Here is a 16,791-nt window from a genome sequence, read left to right as displayed (position 1 = left end):
AAAAACCCCCCCAAAAAAAAAAAAAAAAAAAAAAAAAAAAGACAGATTCTGTGGAGCCAGCAGATAGTGTAGTGGTTAAGGCTGTAGACTCCCACATGGCTGACCTAGCAGCTTGAAAATCATGCAAGGTGTGTGTACATCTGTACCCAGAATCCCAGGAGGAGAACGGAGAAGGGATTGCTGCATGGTCGTCCCCTCAGGGGCATGATTTCTCACTATCCCTCTCACTGTCTCTGTCTCCAGCAAGCACATGTGCCTTATGGCAAAAACCTTTCAAGCAAACATAAAAATAAACAAACAGACAAACAAAAACCTGTGTATAATGAAGCATTTTTTAATCATCCATTTCCCTGAAATCTTCCTGAGAGCTTTTACTTAGTTTTTTTTGTTTGTTTTTGGTTTTGGTTTTTTTGTTGTTTTTCCCACTGTTTGGGTAGTTTACTTGATAATTTCTCTCTCTCTCTTTTTTTTAATCTGCAAAGGAGATCTATATTCCTATATGGAAAAATACTGAAAATTAATAGGCAAACTATTGATACAGAAACAGGGCATGCTAAAATAGGGCGTGTTTATTTTTACACAAAGGAAATTTTAATTTTGCTTTCTTGAGAAATAAAACCTAAGATATGATACAATGTCAAATATTACCTAAAAATCAGAAAATACTGGGGCCAGCAGGTGCCATGGTGGTTTAGGTCCTGGATCCCACATGGCCAACTCTGTGATTCGAGTTTTGGACCCAGCAGCTTGAAAACACCAGGCGCTTATGCAATGCATGCCCAAAATCCTGAGAGGAGAATGAAAAAGAAGGGTTTTCAGTATGGCTGTCCCCTACCCAAGGAGTGATTTCTTATTTTCCCTCTCTTTCTCTCTCTGGCAAGTGCACATGCCCTATGACAAAAAAAAAATTTTTTTAAATCAAATTTAAAATAAGAGAATACTTAAGAGAAATAACTGCTGGCTGCTCTTATCCTTTCTAACTTATTCAGTTCCTTAGTACAACTCCAGTAAAAATGGGATGGAGTGAGTGATCTTGCTTTTCCTTGGATGACCATGGAGAACGGTTTCCGGGCTCCTCTGCTCTGCTTCCCATGTAGAGTTCTGAATGCCTTTGAGAAGGAAACACTAGAACTTCTCCCTGAGCCGGGAGGAGAATCGTGCTTGAACTTGTTGTATAGACCTTATGAAAGCTCTAGAAACTGAGTTCTTCCTTGCCTAGAGAGAACCAGGGTCCACAGCTCCCTCCACGCATGTTCTAGAAAGCATGGCGGGTGCAGCGACAGTAGCCAGGTTTCCTTTTCCAGACGACCTTCCATCCGTGCCCGTGTTCGACAGGACCTTGCCAGTGAAGCAGATGCACGTGCTCGAGACCCTGGACCTTCTGGTTCTCAGAGCAGACAAAGGTGGTGTCCCCTTCGGGGGGGTGAGCTCTGGGAGGAAAAGCAGTCGTCATCTGTGGCCAATACTGTTGGTCACTGGGGTCTGGCGCCATGGGTCATGCCAGCTGTTTCTTTTCCTGATACCCAGTCAGCGCTGGGGTTCCTTGGTGACCCTTTTATTCTCAGGGGTGGGGGGAGGAACAGTAGGAGGAAGAAGGTGCATCCAAAATTGCATTTAGCAAAAGTGCGATGGGGCGTCCTGCTTCTGAACACCTCCAATCCTCACTCTCCCATATCTGCCCTCGGGCTCTCCTGGCCACTGAATCCCCTCCTCTGCTTTCTCTCTGTCCCCAGGAAAAGACGCCCGCCTCTTTGTCTTCAGGCTCAGTGCTGTGCAGAAGGGGCTGGAGGGCAAACAGGCTGGGAAGGGCAGGTCTGACTGCAGAGAAAACAAGCTGGAGAAAACGAAAGGTGATTGTCAGTATTCGGGCGGTTTCTGTTCAGTTATTTCTTTTTCCCTCAGGATGCCCAGATTTTACTATGTCAAGCCAAAAAGAACAGTTATACAGTAAAAGGTATAGGAAAAAAGGGAGATTGTTGGTCTCACAAAGCTATCCTCAAATAAGGGGAGGCAGCCCTTGGGCATGCTGTCAGAGCCCCGTGGAGATGACCCTGAAAATACTCGTGTCTTTTATATCAGTGGGGGTCACAGTGCACGTCCTTTCATATAGCAGTCTCTTCTAGATAAAGTGTCTTCACAACTGAACCTAAAAATGCGAGGAATTTGCTCTGTCAGTTTATTGTTGCTTGGACATAGTAGTCTCGAAGATAACATCTCAAAGATAGCATCACTGTTTCCTTACCACGCTCAAAAGAGAAAACCACTAGAGGAAATTGTAGGCCTTGCCTAACTGGTTTTAGAGGTGAGTTAAGCTCTGGTAGCAAACCTGTAAATAAAGAAATTTGGGGACTTTGGTTCCTGGAGCTCTGGTCACCAGCACTTTCGATTTCTGTCATAGAGTATATTGGAAGCTAAGTTCACAAACTCTAGAATACAGGGAACAGGGCTTTCTTAGTTTTCCTGTAATTCAGCTGACTGTTTCTCAAGTCTCCACTTCACCTGGTGTCAGGAACGTTCTTAGTTCACTGAGTTGTGCTTCATTCGGAGTTCTTAGTGTCGAGGCCAGGGGCTGCTGAGCTCCACTGTCACGTGCTGAGCCTCGTTTATTTCCCTCACAGGCTGCCACTTATACGCCATTAACACTCACCATAGCAGGGAGCTGAGGATCGTGGTCGCCATTCGGAACAAACTGCTTCTGATCACAAGGAAACACAACAAGCCAAGCGGGGTAACCGGGCTCTCCTTGTTATCGCCCCTGTCAGAGTCACCCGTGGAAGAATTCCAGTACATCAGGGTAGGTTTTCCCTTCTAATCCCTCACCTCCTGGCCAAGGCGTCCTCAGTCAGCCCCTGGGGCATCCACAGTTCAGTAACCTCAGGTGCCCTGTCAGCCCTAGAAGACCAGAGCACATCTCATCATCCCTGTGAGCGCTCACAGGTGCTGCTCTAGGCACTAAGGACACAGGCACAAAGCCTCCCTTCTCATGGAGATTGCTGCCTAATGAAGGGTAATAGAAACCACCAGAATCCATGGTGGCTGGCAGAAATGAGTTCTGGGAGTAAAAACAAAGTAGGGTGAGGAACCGTGATAATGGAGCAGGGATGGGGAACTATTTTAGAATGGATGTCCCAGGAAGCCTCTGAAAAGGTGTCCTTTGAGCAGAGACCCAAAAAGGTCTGGAAACGAGTGATGAGGATTCTGGAGCAGGTGCGCCAGCAGAAGGAGCATCGGGGAAAGGCACTAAAGGCTCCAGTCAAGGCCCCGTCGGCAGATGTGGTGCCTGGAGCAGAGGGAAGGAGGCAGGCAGGTCAGAGAGAACTGGAACCAGGCTCTCTTGAGCCCAGAAGGCCATTGCAGGGACTGTGGCTTTGACTCTGAACGAGAGGGGAAGCCATGGAAGCAGAGAAGTGGCATGTCTTCAATAAAGGAGTGCATGGACCAAGAGTGGAAGTAGGGGGCCTGGTAAGAGGCAAGCGCAGGATCCTGGCATGAGGTGAGGGTGGCTCTGGTGGCTGGAGGGGCGAGAAAAAGCAGTGGACAGCCCTGCCCTGCTCACCCTGGTCAGCAGGATGTGTAAGAGAGCAAGGGTGTGACCTGGTGAGGGAAGCCTCAAGGGCCCAGGCTCTCCTCTGTTCTTACCACTGCTTATCTTCTTCTTCTTCTTCTTCTTATTCTTATTCTTATTCTTATTATTATTATTATTTTGGAGAGGTTTTTGCTATAGGGCGTGTGCGCTCGCCAGAAAGAGAGAGAGACAGAGAGATAGAAAACAAGAAATCATCCCCCCACGGGGGATGGCCATGCCTCAATCCCTCCTCCTCCATTCTCCTTTTGGGATCTTGGGCACGCATGCACACGTGCCTGGCGTGAGTTTAAGCCGCCGGGTCCGGGACTCAAACCACAGTTGACTACGTGGGAGTCCAGCGACATAGTCATTATGCTAACTGCTGGTCCCCCTCTGCTTATCTTTAGAAGCCACAGGACACAAAGATAGCAAGTATGTCAAGCACTAGCCACTAGGACAAGCTGAGAGATTGTTTCTGTCTAGAATTCAAGCCACCTGAGTTACGCATGTCCATTTCTGCTAATACTCAACTTAGCGGGGCAGAAGAGCATGACAGTTATTGTTCAAATCTTGCTCCAGTTAGGTGTTAGCCTTCTTAGGACAGTAATTAGCCATTTTAGTGAATATTTATGTAGAACATGTACATTAGTGGACTGTGAGCTCTGAAATCAGATTTCCTAAGTTTGGACTTTGGCTCCTCCATATACAAACTTGGTGACCATAGGCAAGTCACTTGACCTCTGACCCTTAAGTCCTCACCTTTACAGTAGGTTCATAGTCATATCTGTGTCATGCAGCTGTTAAGAGGATCCGATGGGAACAGTGCCTGGTGTGTGTGATGCTCAACAAGGTCAGTCAGCGATGGCGGCTGCTGTTACTAACCCGTAGCGCAGGGCCAGACGACGTGAGGCCCGAGGGGACCGTGCCGTTAACTGAGATTTATAAAATCGTTTCTCAGCCTCCATCCTTTTCAGTGGACAGAGGCCTGAGTCTGAGGATGGATCATGGGAGGGAGATGTCTTATGAGACCCCAACTACTCCTCCCATCCCTGCCTTCCCTAAAGAGCAGAGCTTCCTGATGAAGAGGGCAGGCAGTGGGGGTAGAAACAAACATGGCTGCTTTGTGTGTCCTAACCCGTCTCCTGCATCGTCACCAACTGCACAGGAGATCTGTCTGTCCGACCCTCCTGTGGTGATGACCTTAGTGGATGGGCCGACCGAGGAGAGTGACAATCTCATCTGTGTGGCTTATCGGCACCAGTTCGATGTGGTGAACGAGAGCACAGGAGAAGCCTTCAGGCTACACCACGTGGAGGCCAACAGGGTAAGCTGGCAACTGCAGGGGCAAGAGGGAATCAGACAGGACTAACTGTTGTGTCTTCTAACTCCGGGTGCCACAGTTCCAATTTCTTTAAAATTACATGCTTGTATCAGATCTGTATTATGTGATATGCTATCAGGGTGGGACCAGAGGGAGTTACCATATTTCAGGTCTAAGCTTCTACCTAATATAATCGAATGGTCCATTGCCCTGTTTAGCTTTTCCAGATCTCACCCTGCCATTACGTCCTCGCAAATAAAAGAGACATAACGAGTCAAAGAGCTGGATGTAGGGACCAGCAGTTGGCATGATGGTTACATTGCTGGACTCCCACATAGTCGCCTGCAGTTTGAGTCCCAGACCTGGCAACTTAAAACACCAGGCACATGTGCATGCATGCCCAAAATTCCGAGAAGAGAATACAGGAGAAGAGTTGGTGGCGTGGCCACCACCACCACCACCCCCCCGCCAGGGGTGATTTCTCACTTTCTGTCTCTCTGTCTCTGTCTCTCCAGTGAGTGCACATGCTCTATAGCAAAAAATCTCTCAAAAAATTTTTTAAAAACTAGATATAAATTGCAAACTTTGCAAGGACACTTGCATCCTGGGAGGGCCTGAACTGCAGCTAGAACAAGGGTACCTGGTCTGGGTCTACCTAAAGCGACATTCATGCTCACTGGATGGTGAGCACTCACCACACTCACAAGTCCAGTGACCTGGACGTCGCTGCAGTTGCTTCAGCTCTGACGCTGGCACGTCACCGGGCTCCTCAGCCCATTTATAGCTGTGCAGCAGGGCAAAGCCTGATAGCATCGAGCCACTCCCATTTCTCATAGCACACTGGCAGTACTCCTGCACAGGGACTAGGGACACCCCAGAATAGGAATGTCACCCCCAGGCAGAACATAGCTCCTGGTGATGGCTTCCAGACCCACAGGCTCCCCAGTCCGTTCACCGTTCAAGAGACTGTCGGATTTCTCAGTTAGGCTTTACAACTTGTATTAGCACATGCTAAGTATAAATATTCATTAAATAGCTAATTACTATTTTAAGAAAACTTAATACCTAATTAGAGCAAGTTTTTAAGAAACAGAAAAATCAGAAATAGAAAAATCTAGATTTAATTAGGAGGCCTTCTTGTCTTCAGCTAAATCATTTTTGCTAATCAAAAACAGAGCAGTGTGTCATCTCTCTTATTTATATTGGCAGTGCCCAAACTTGTCTGCAATTAGAGTCATCTGAGGAGCTGTAAACGCTGCCCATGTTTGTGTTCTTCCCCCAGAGGCTCCATTGGATCTGGATGTGGCCAGGGCTTGGGCTGTTTCAAGGATCCCCAGGTGATTCTAGTGCTCAGCCTGGTTTGGTAACCACCCACGTTCTTCGTTGCTTCTCAGCCATCATCACCTGGAGGGCTTTAGCAAGCACAGTGCTCTGACCCCTTGCCCGATGCGTTCAGTCAGACTTCAGGGCACAGGGGTACTTGGGACTAACATGTTCTAAGTCCCCGTGGTCATGTAGACCCCATCCTGAAACTCTTCCAAGCTAAACTCTTCCAGCAAGGCTACTGCCCTGGAACCCTAGTCTCTTCCAGTCTGCTGACTTCTGTCCTTTGAAGCCTCTTGCTTTTCAGCACTGTGTGACCAGCCCAAAGAGGCAGGAAAACCAGGGCCTCCCAGGTCTTTCAGTCAGTCCTTTCCCTGACAACCTGTTTCCTAAGATTTAACTTGGTTTTTCTAATGGCGAAGTTCTCTAATTTCAGAGAAACTCGTTGGCGTATTCTGGTTTAAAATCAATCCTGCTTGAGTGGCTAGAAATTGTGCCACATAGTTATTGTTCAACAGGGTCGCTGGAGAGGAAAATCATTTTATTAAGTGTCTTTCATATGGTGGTTATTACTCACTTATTCACTTCGGTTTAATAGCCTAATCATTCATTAGAATGTCTGTGGGTTTTTGTTTGTTTGTTTGTTTGTTTTTATGGTTTGTGCCGGTCCAGGGAAACCTGGATTAAAAGCAGTGTCCTTTGATGAGTTGTGTTTATGTTTCTGGTAGTTATGAGGAGTGATCCTAACTTTCTATCTTTTCTTCAGTGCACTTTTTTAAAAAGACAAAGACAGAGCTTTCCCCCAATATAAAATATATACAAAACAAAAAAAGGCCCCTCCCTGGGTACTGGCTCTGAGAGGATCCGTGTGCCACGTCCCTCCCCTGGTCAGTCAGCATGTGCAGTGTTTGCCGAGCAGGTGCGCATGCCAAGTAGACAGTTATTCTTTGCAAGGAATCAATTGTCTGAGGAAATGAGCCCGAGAGAAATAAAAAGGTGACGAGCATTTTCTAAAAGCCGGTCAGAAACAGGCCCTGCGTGAACACCACGATGCTCCTGCAACTGGTGCTGAAGGCAGCAGAGGCCCGAGAGTGGAGTGGCCATTGGGGAGCTCAGTCTCTGCCGAAAGCCGTGCTCCAGCCAGGGTGGGTGCACAGGAAGGCGACACGGGTGAACAGGAATCAGACTAAGACCTCATGCCCTTTAGCATGTTCTCAGCCGGCTACAGCCAGAGTAAACTCAGGACTGCAGCCCCGATGGCCAGAAGTCATGTGTATTTATTATAGAAGGAGTTTTACAGGAGTAGGATGGGTGAGGGGAAGTAAATGAAAGATTTTACTCCAAAAGGTAAAGCATTCAAAGTATAGGAACAATAATCATAAAACATGACATCTGTTTTGTTTAGGTATAAACAGTCATAATTCTTAGAACGAGGAAGTCCATTTTTCGGGTGCATTTTCTTCTTAGATCTTGATTACCGGGGAGGGTCTTTGGATGAGAGGGTTCCCAGGACTCTTAATAACCTTAGTCCCAGACCAGCTTGATCACTTCAGTCCCGGATTGACTTGAGAACTTGAGTCCCAGGTCAGCTTTTGAGAACTTCAGCCTCAGGCTAGGGTGGCAGCAATTACAAGGGCCTAGAAATAAATCCTGTCTGGTTTAGTAAAGACAAGGTTAGTATATACTAAAGTGGAATACCTATGTTATCTCTGGGGTAGTCTACAGCTAAGAGGGTGAGTCTACATAGGAAAGGAATGTGGTCTTGTGAGTAGCTTAATGACCTAAAAGTTACTGTGTACTTGGGACCCTCTACATGCTGCTCTATACAATGACTATGGCTTGGAGAATGGCAATCTTCCCTTGTCCTGAGAGTAAGAGTGGCTTATGGTTTTTGGGGTAACAGCACCTCGCAGAGGAGTCCCTGAGCCCCTCCCAGCTACTGAGATCGGTTTGCCAATTAGTAGCTTTAACCTAAACCTTTCTAATGCTTATCTATGTAATCCCCAGTAGGAGAAGTGAATGTAATGGGAGTAATTCCCGTTTGCAGCCACCGCCTTAGTGGATCCGCATTTCTTCAGGATTATTGTAAAAGTAAGGCTGGGGTGCCTTTATGGGGTACTGGGGTATGGCAGTAAGACCCATGGCAGAGAAACTGAGTGCAGGCCAGTACAGTAACACAATGGAGGTGAGGTCCAGAACTTGTAAAACTGTTGACCTTGCAGACGGTTCTCCTCAGCCGAGTCCTTGCTCTAGGCACGAGGGGCAGTTCTTTCATACTCAGTTTGTGTTAACTGCATGGTCCCAGCAAGTCTCCATGCAGGGCACCAGGCTCCCAGGGCTGTCTAGTGTCCTGCCCCCGACCAGGACCACTTCACTTCAGGCATCACCTCTTCTCAGGCTCTAAGACACCCCTAGCTCGAGAGAGGAAAAGCTTCGGAAAGTCAACGTCAAGTTCACTGTCCCGACAGGCCTGCCGTGACCTACTGCCCCAGATCTAGCAGCCAGCACTGGCCTCCTCCCCAAAACCGAGGTGTCCTCTGGGAAGAGCTGCAGACTGGTAACAGGATCTGGGTCTCCGGCTTATTCACTGGGCCCAGTTTCCCTCTGACGTCTGCCCAGTGCCTGGCGGGTCTCAGCCAGGAGTCCACCAGGAATCCCCCAGGGAGGCTGAATGCCGAACCAGCCCTGGCCACCTCTTTCAGCAGGGGCTAGGGAAGGCAGAGTGCCAACTTCGCCTGTTGTAAGTCTGCGTTTCAAATTTTCACAAGCACCAGGTTATTTTTATCATTTTTAAATACCAATAAAATAATCTTATTTTTAGTCAAATACAAAATAAAAATCCAAGGCCTGCGTCCCCCAGACCCACTGCAGCAGGGTCTGTAGGAGGGAGCCCAGAATATGCCGGTGCAGAGCTCTCTGGGGGCTCTGACGCCCTCGCCTGGCCGAGATGAGCCTGCGTCCCCCTCAGACCCACTGCAGCAGGGTCTGTAGGAGGGAGCCCAGAATATGCCGGTGCAGAGCTCTCTGGGGGCTCTGACGCCCTCGCCTGGCCGAGATGAGCTGGGGGGGCTGACCCCTACCTGGCCCCTCTCTCAGGCCTGAAGCTGACATCTGTATCAAAGCGTGAAATAAGTTTCCCTGGGATCTGGCCAGCACTGAGCTGTGGCGAGCCAAGGAGGAAGTGGTCACATCCAAGCTGTGGTCTTCTTCCTGAACGCGAGCCCCAGGACTGAAGCACGCCATTGCCTGCCCTGTGATCCAGATCTCTGGACATTGCCACATTCCTCCTGCCAGCACAGTCCTGGCACCTCTGCTGTGGCTGGATGCCCGCTGCCCTCTGGTATCTGGAAGTGCAGTACCGTCCACACCAGGAGGAGGCAGCAGTGAACACGCAGGGCGGTTCTGCACCACCTTAGAGCCTGGGTAGCAGCTAGGCAGAGCAGTGGGCCTCAGCAAGCTGCTCATGCCGTGCAGAGAACAGAAACCAGAGGGGTGGTGTGGAGCCATGGGGTGGGGGTGCTCTCTGAGACCTGACCCCAAGGCTTGGTGATCTGAGTCAGAGCTCACACCCATTCTCCTGGGTCCCCACAGTTCCTGGTTATGGCCTTCACTCCATCCACCTGGCTTTGTGTACCAGGTGCATTTCTGATTTTTTTCTCTTTTTTTTTTTTTTTCTTTTCCTCTCAGTTGTCCATTTGCACTATGTGAAGTTGTTTTTAATGAATTAATTTTATTTATTTATTTATTTATTTAATGCTTCTTTCTTTCTTTTTTGGAGAGGTTTTATTTTTTTCGCTATAGGGTGCGTGCGCTCGCCAGACAGAGAGAGACAGAGACAGAAAGCGAGAAATCACCCCCCAGGGGGGATGGTCACACCACAATCCCTTCTCCATTCTCCTCTCAGGATCTTGGGCACGCACGCACACGTGCCCGGCGTGAGTTTTAAGCCACCGGGTCCGGGACTCGAACTGCGGTCGACTACGTGGGAGTCCAGCGACATAGCCATCATGCTAACTGCTGATTCCCTGATTTTTTTCTCTTGAGGGGAGAATGCTGCCTCATTCATTTCTCTATCCTTTTATTAGTAGTAGTAGTAGTAGTAGTATTTATTTTAACTTACCAGAGAGAGACAGGGAGAGGAAAAGCAAGCTGCCAGGTCCAGGACTCAAACCACAGTCAGCCATGTGGGAATCAAGTGTCCCAACCACTATACCACCTACCAGCCCCCATTTCTCTATCCTTAATGGCACCTCTGTCCTTAATGCCAGAGAGTGAGGGATGTGAGGGCCAGGGAACCCACTAGAAGGACTGTTGGGGCCCAGGCAGTGACCCTGCCCAAGAACAGCCAGTTGGGAATTTGACGAGGCTGTTTAGAAGCAAAGGCCACATTTTGGTGACAGGAGTGAAAGGGGGGCCGGCTGGGTGGGGGAACAGGGGGCCTCTGTGTTCCCAAAGCGTGCAGAGACAGGAAAGGGCCAGAGAGACCTGCTGGTAGAGGGTAGGAGCAAGACCTATGGGGGCAGCTGTGCTACAGAAGACACTGAGAGACTCTGGAGGATTGGGGGGAGGTGGCTGGCCACAGATAAGAGACAGGGAGCCCTGAGATTTGGGGGATAGTTCTGCCAATAGGAAGGAGGAGGATTAGAAGAGAAATAGCTAAAAAGAATAGTCGTCAGGGGCCAGCAGATGGCACAGTGGTTAAGGTGTTGGACTCCCACATGATTGACTGCAGTTCAAGTCCCAGACCCTTGGGCTTAAAACTCACACCAGGCACATGTGCATGCATGCCCAAAATCTCAAGAGGAAAATGGAGGAGAAGAGATTGTGTCATGGCCACCACCACCACCCACAACCCCCTAGAGAGGTGATTTCTCTCTCTCTCTCTCTCTCTCTGTATCTCTCTGTGTCTCTGGCGAGGACACACATCCTATAGCAAAATTCTCTCTTGAAAAAAAGAATACTCTTGGGAACCAGCAGTTAGCGTAATGGCTATGTCGCTGGACTCCCACGTAGTCGACCGCGGTTCGTGTCCTGGACCCGGTGGCTTAAAACTCACGCCGGGTGCGTGTGCGTGCGTGCCCAAGATCCCGAGAGGAGAATGGAGGAGAAGGGATTGCGGCGTGACCATCCCCCCTGGGGGGTGATTTCTCGCTTTCTGTCTCTATGTCTCTCTCTGTCTGGCGAGCGCACGCGCCCTACAGTGAAAATCTCTCCCAAAAAAAAAAAAAAAGAATACTCTTCATTGTGTACTCACTGTGGGTTAAGCCCCCTGCCAGAGAGTTTTAGAGGGTTGGAGTTTTGAGAATCAAGAAGACCCGTGGCCAGCAGGTGGCGTGGTGGTTTGGGATGCTGGACTCCCATGTGGCCTACTGCAGCTTGAGTCCCAGACCTGGCAATTTGCTTTATCACTTCCTCTCTATTCCTCTCTGGTCAAATTAAAATAAATAAATAAAAATAAAGTTAAATAATAATGTTTTTTAAAAAGAAGAAGGCCTAAGGACATCATTGGGTTGAATGTCCTCTTTCAAATGCAGAAACTGAGGCCTGAGAGACGAGTTTGGCCCAGATCACGGAACTAGGTCCCCCAGCACCCTTTTCACTGGGTCACGCGCCTCCCTTGAACAAAGGAGAGAGATAGAAGGGGAGACAAGCCATGGTGACCCAAAGGTTCGGAGACTTTCTCTGGAGCAGGAAGGAGCTCACTGAGAGTTCTAGAGTGGTGAGGCAGGAAAAGAGCCAGGGCCCTGGCTCATGCTGGCTGTGGCACTTGCCAGCAGAAGAACCGGAGTGACTTTACCTCTCTGAGCCTAATTTTTATTATCTGTAAAATGGGAATGATACCAGTCAACTGGAGCTGCCACGTCCAAGGCCGGGAGGTGCCACCACCGCCACTGCTGCTGCAACCGTGGTGTCAGTTAACAACATGGATATCTCCCACGAGGACCTGAGTCACGAGGCACACGCCTAGCAACCTGCTCATCAGAAGGGTCCGTCAAAATCTTCAGTGTGTGGGGACCAGCAATTAGCGTAATGGCTATGTCGCTGGACTCCCACATAGTCGACCACGGACCCGGTGGCTTAAACTCACGCCGGGCGCGTGTGCGTGCGTGCCCAAGATCCCGAGAGGAGAATGGAGGAAAAGGGATTGTGGTGTGGCCATCCCCCCTGGGGGTGATTTCTCGCTTTCTATCTCTCTGTCTCTCTCTGTCTTTCTGGTGAGTGCACGCGCCCTATAGCAAAACCTCTCCAAAAAAAAAAAAAATCTTCAGTGTGTGCAACAGAGGACAGATTCTCATCACTGACCTCTGGGGACATGAGGGTCCCGTGTGGCAAGTGGCCTGGGCCCACCCCGTGTATGGCAGTAGCCTGGCATCCTGCTCCTACAACCGGAAAGTCATCATCTGGAAAGAGGGAAATAGCACCTGGGACACGGCTCCACCAACTCTGCACTGGGCACCCCATGACTGTGGCCTGATCCCGGCCCCTGGCAGCTCAGCCGGGACCATCCCCCTGCTGGCCTACACTCAGGAAGGCAGTGGGAAGTGAAGAGCAAACACGCACGCATTATTGGCTGCAATGCCGTCAGCTGGGCGCCTGCTGTTGTACCTGAAAGCCTCATAGGCCAGCCGTCGGGGCAGAAACCCAGCTACGTCAAGAAGTGTACACCAGGTGGCTCTGACAAGCCCATCAGGCTGTGGAAGGAGGAGTAGAAGCTGGAAGAGCACAGCGACCGGGTTCGCAGCACAGCCAGGGCCCCCTCCATCAGCTTGCCCACCAGCACCATTGCCAGCTGCTCCCAGGATGGGCGTGTGTTCATATGGACCTGCGATGATACCGCAGGCAATGCGTGGCCCCCAGCTGCTGCACAAGTTCAGTGACATCACATGGCACATCAGCTGGTCTGTTATAGCCTGCATTCTGGCCATTTCGGCTGCAGACAGTAAGGTGACCCTGTGGAAGGAGGCAGACGACGGGCAGTGGATGTGCATCAGCTCTGTTCACAAGGGCCAGGTTCTGTGCCCACCTCTGTCACAGAGGGTCAGCAGAACGAGCAGTGACGAGACAGGCAGGGCCCAGCTCCCCTCCAGGACTGCCCCTTCCTGGACTCGCTGACCAAAACACCAGGAGAGACTCCCAATCCCAGCAAGATCATTTTCTCAGGCCTAGCCACCAACGCACGCAACCACCCATGGATCATCTGCCTTACCATGGTTTTGTGTGATTTATAATTCACTACCACAGCTGGAAACAATCGTGTTAGAAAACTACAAGTCATCTTCAGATCTGTTTTTGACCATTTTTATGTGCCTTTGGGTTCAGACATTATTGGGATTGGGGGGTTGTTTCCAAAGTAATTAAAATCATATTGCTTATTTTAAAAACTGGGAATAACCCAGGTAAAAATGCTTTGCAAACCGGAGCACACGGTGTAAACCTAAGACATGTGAGTAGAAAGAGTAGAGATGCCAGTTACAATGGGTATGGAAAGGGGAAAGGGCCAGCCGGTAGCATGGTGGTTAACACGCTGGACCTCACATAGCAAAACTAAAGATAATAATAATAATTTTAAATAATTAAAAAGACAGTGAGAAAGTCCCAGTGCAGAAAGAAAGGAGAGATGTTTCATCTCTCATACCTGCAGTGAATTATTCTGTTTTGTTCTGTTATGTTTTGTTTTTAAGAAGTTTTTGCCTTTGGGTGCATGCACTCACCAGGGAGAAAGAGAGACAGAGACAGTGAGAAGGAAAGTGAGAAGTCACTACTGAGGGGAGGGATGGCAACACAGCAGTCCCTTCTCTTCCTGGGATCTTCGGCATGCACACACGTGCCCAGCGTGATTTTCAACCCACCGGGTCCAGGACTCAAACCACAAGTCAGTCATGTAGGAGTCCAGCAACATGACCACTATGCCATCTGCTGGCCCCACCTGCAATGTATTGTAATCCTGCCCTGATATGGCATTATGGGTGCTGGCAAGATGAAATGCCCCATGGCACCGGGTTGTGGAGGGCCGAGGGCTGCTGCCAATCTCTTGCAACTTGAGGAGGTCTTTTCTTAGTGCCAGTGTCCAGCCTGCCCACTACCGCTGCCCACTATCATTGCAGGTTAATTTCGTTGCAGCTATTGATGTGTACGAAGATGGAGAGGCCGGTGTGCTGCTGTGCTATAACTGTAAGTGAAGGGCATGTGTCTGCATCTTTCTTTCCTAAAATGGGCTGTTCTTTTTCTGGGCAACTGTTTACCCTTAGATTTACCTGAGGTATTGTTCCTGGGTTCTTAATGGCACTCCAGGGAGCATCTGAAAACTGCAATCCTACCTGGGTCTCCCGCTCTGCCCCAGACCTCTCAGCAAGGAAGTGCCTGTGCCACAGTCTCCAGGATGTGGTGGTGACACTGGCTTCCACTGGGGGCCCTACCGTGTGCTGCGTGCTGCGCTCAGTGTAGATGGTCCTGTCTCATTTAATTCTCATGACTAGGACCTGCAGTAGCTCTGCTGTTGTCCTCAGCTCAGAGATAAGTGACTGAGGAGAGGTGAATGCCATGACCAGGGTGGGACAGCTACGAAACCGCAGGGCCACGTTCCTTTCCAGTGCGGTCTGATATCCAGGGCCCCAAATCCTAACCACTGTTTATTCTCCATTTTCCTGTCTCTCAGCTGTTAATGAAATCAGTCTCGACTTGGCATATCCAGCCTCAGCAGCCTTGGTCTGGGTGAAGTGGTGGGGTGGGTTTTGGGCAGACCAAAGGTTTCAAATAGAATCTTCAAGGCTTTTCAGTATTTTAAAAGCTAAAATGATATTTCAATAAAAAGGTTTTTTAAGTAGTTAAAGACTGACCCTGGTATTCAAGATGATATAAATTATGAGAAAATAAGGTAGTTATGAACACGTTGAACTATTTCTATTCCTCCCCATAAAGTTTAACTTGCGAATATATTTTTCTCAAGTAACATTTAACTGGAAATACATTCCCTATTATAAAATATTTTCATCCTTCACGTATCTGAGACAGAGATTCCTCCTATATAAAACTCTGAGCTTATAAAAATTATTTAAATCTTTGTTTCATTTCTCATTTTTATTGTATGCTTATTTTTAAGTTTGCCAGAGCGCACATGCACTCACCAGAGAGAAACAAAGAAAGAGAGAGGGGAGAAGCGCCTCCACCGTGGTGCGGTCACATGACAGTCCTGTCTGCACTCCTCTGCTTTTCCAGGTTGTGGGCACGCACACACATGCACCTGCTGTGTTTTCAAGTTGCCGAGTCTGGGACTCAGACTGTGCCACTGGCCATGTGGGATCTAGCTCCCTTAACCACCAGGCCATAGGCTGGCCCCTGTTTCTTTTTTTTTTTTTTTAATAAAAAGGAACAGACTTAAGTGAATTAACAGAATTAAAAATAATAATCATAATAAATAATAAAACTTCGGGACCAGCAGTTGGTGTATTGGCTGTGTCACTGGACTCCCATGCAGTCGACCACAGTTCGAGTCCCGGATCCGGTGGCTTAAACTCACACCAGGCACATGTGCATGCATGCCTAAGATCCCAATAGAATGGAGGAGCAGGGATTGCAGCATAGCCATCCCCCCCGCCCCCCCGGGGGTGATTTCTCACTTTTTATCTCTCTGTCTCTTTCTAGTGAGTGTACACACCCTATAGCAAAAACCTCTCAGAAAAAAAATAATAAAACTCCACATTTTAGAGGGGGAGCACAGGATCATTCTACAGCACTTTGCTGAAGGTCTTTATTACTCAAGTTTCTGTGACCAAGACTAGAACATGGAATGAATAAGCAAATATGGCATGTGCTGTCATGTGTGTGTGCATGTTACATATGTGGCCTGTGTAGCCAACAGGAGAGACTACTTAACAAAAAGAAAAAGAAACTCGACTGTGACCTCAGCACTCAGTAATCATTCATCTCTGATGCAAATAATACCTTTCCTTGCTAAGCATGAGTGTTGTGTTTGCAAGAAGGGTCTAAAGACACACAAGAAAAACTATAATAGAAAACGGGGCCAGCAGGTGGCATGGGAGATAAGACTCCCACATGGCCGATGGTGGTTCAAGTCCCAGACCTGGTAACTTGCTTTCTCACTTTCTCTTCCTCTCTCTCTCTGTCTCTTTCTGGTGAGTGCATGTGCCCTATAGCAATTTTTTAAAAATAAATAAATAAAATTAAATAAATAATTCTAAAAAAGAAAGACAGACAAATTAGAAAAGCTCGCAAAAGTACCCTCAATTCTCTAAGTATCCCTGTCTAACCTCACTAAGTCTTAACTTGCAAGTGAGTAATAGTAAGAATCCAAAATCTACTTCTCACAAATGCGAAGGTTAAATGGGATTACACCTGGAAATCCGGAACACGTCTGCTGACACAGCAAGATTTAATTTTTTGTCCTCTAATTTTGGAGTAATCAGAGTCTTAATTCAGAGCATACTTTTTAACCTCCATAGACTGTTCTACATGCAGAAAAAGAACTTTTCTTCAAAGAAATGTATTTGAAAATTAGAAATAGTGTTTGTTCCCATTTCCCCAGCTGGATGGGAACAATCGGAAGAATAAGGGTAGGAGACTC

General features: G+C 48.4%; 1 protein-coding gene and 1 pseudogene across 1 annotated transcript in view; both read left to right on the top strand.

The window, feature by feature from the left end:
* GARNL3 (GTPase activating Rap/RanGAP domain like 3) overlaps positions 1-16,791 on the top strand; it is a 139,452-nt gene that overhangs the window by 107,148 nt on the left and 15,513 nt on the right. The window contains exons 19-23 of the mRNA XM_006154090.3: positions 1,305-1,403; positions 1,734-1,850; positions 2,619-2,794; positions 4,731-4,889; positions 14,315-14,381. Coding sequence (XP_006154152.1) covers positions 1,305-1,403; positions 1,734-1,850; positions 2,619-2,794; positions 4,731-4,889; positions 14,315-14,381 — 618 coding nt within the window. The remainder of the gene's footprint in view (positions 1-1,304; positions 1,404-1,733; positions 1,851-2,618; positions 2,795-4,730; positions 4,890-14,314; positions 14,382-16,791) is intronic.
* On the top strand, positions 12,468-13,624 carry LOC102472001 (protein SEC13 homolog pseudogene; annotated as a pseudogene).

Source organism: Tupaia chinensis, unplaced genomic scaffold (genome assembly GCF_000334495.1).
Source record: "Tupaia chinensis unplaced genomic scaffold, TupChi_1.0 Scaffold000394_1, whole genome shotgun sequence".
Taxonomy (NCBI): Eukaryota; Metazoa; Chordata; class Mammalia; order Scandentia; family Tupaiidae; genus Tupaia; species Tupaia belangeri.
Note: the sequence above shows the minus strand (reverse complement) of the source record. Positions and strands in the feature narration are given on the sequence as shown.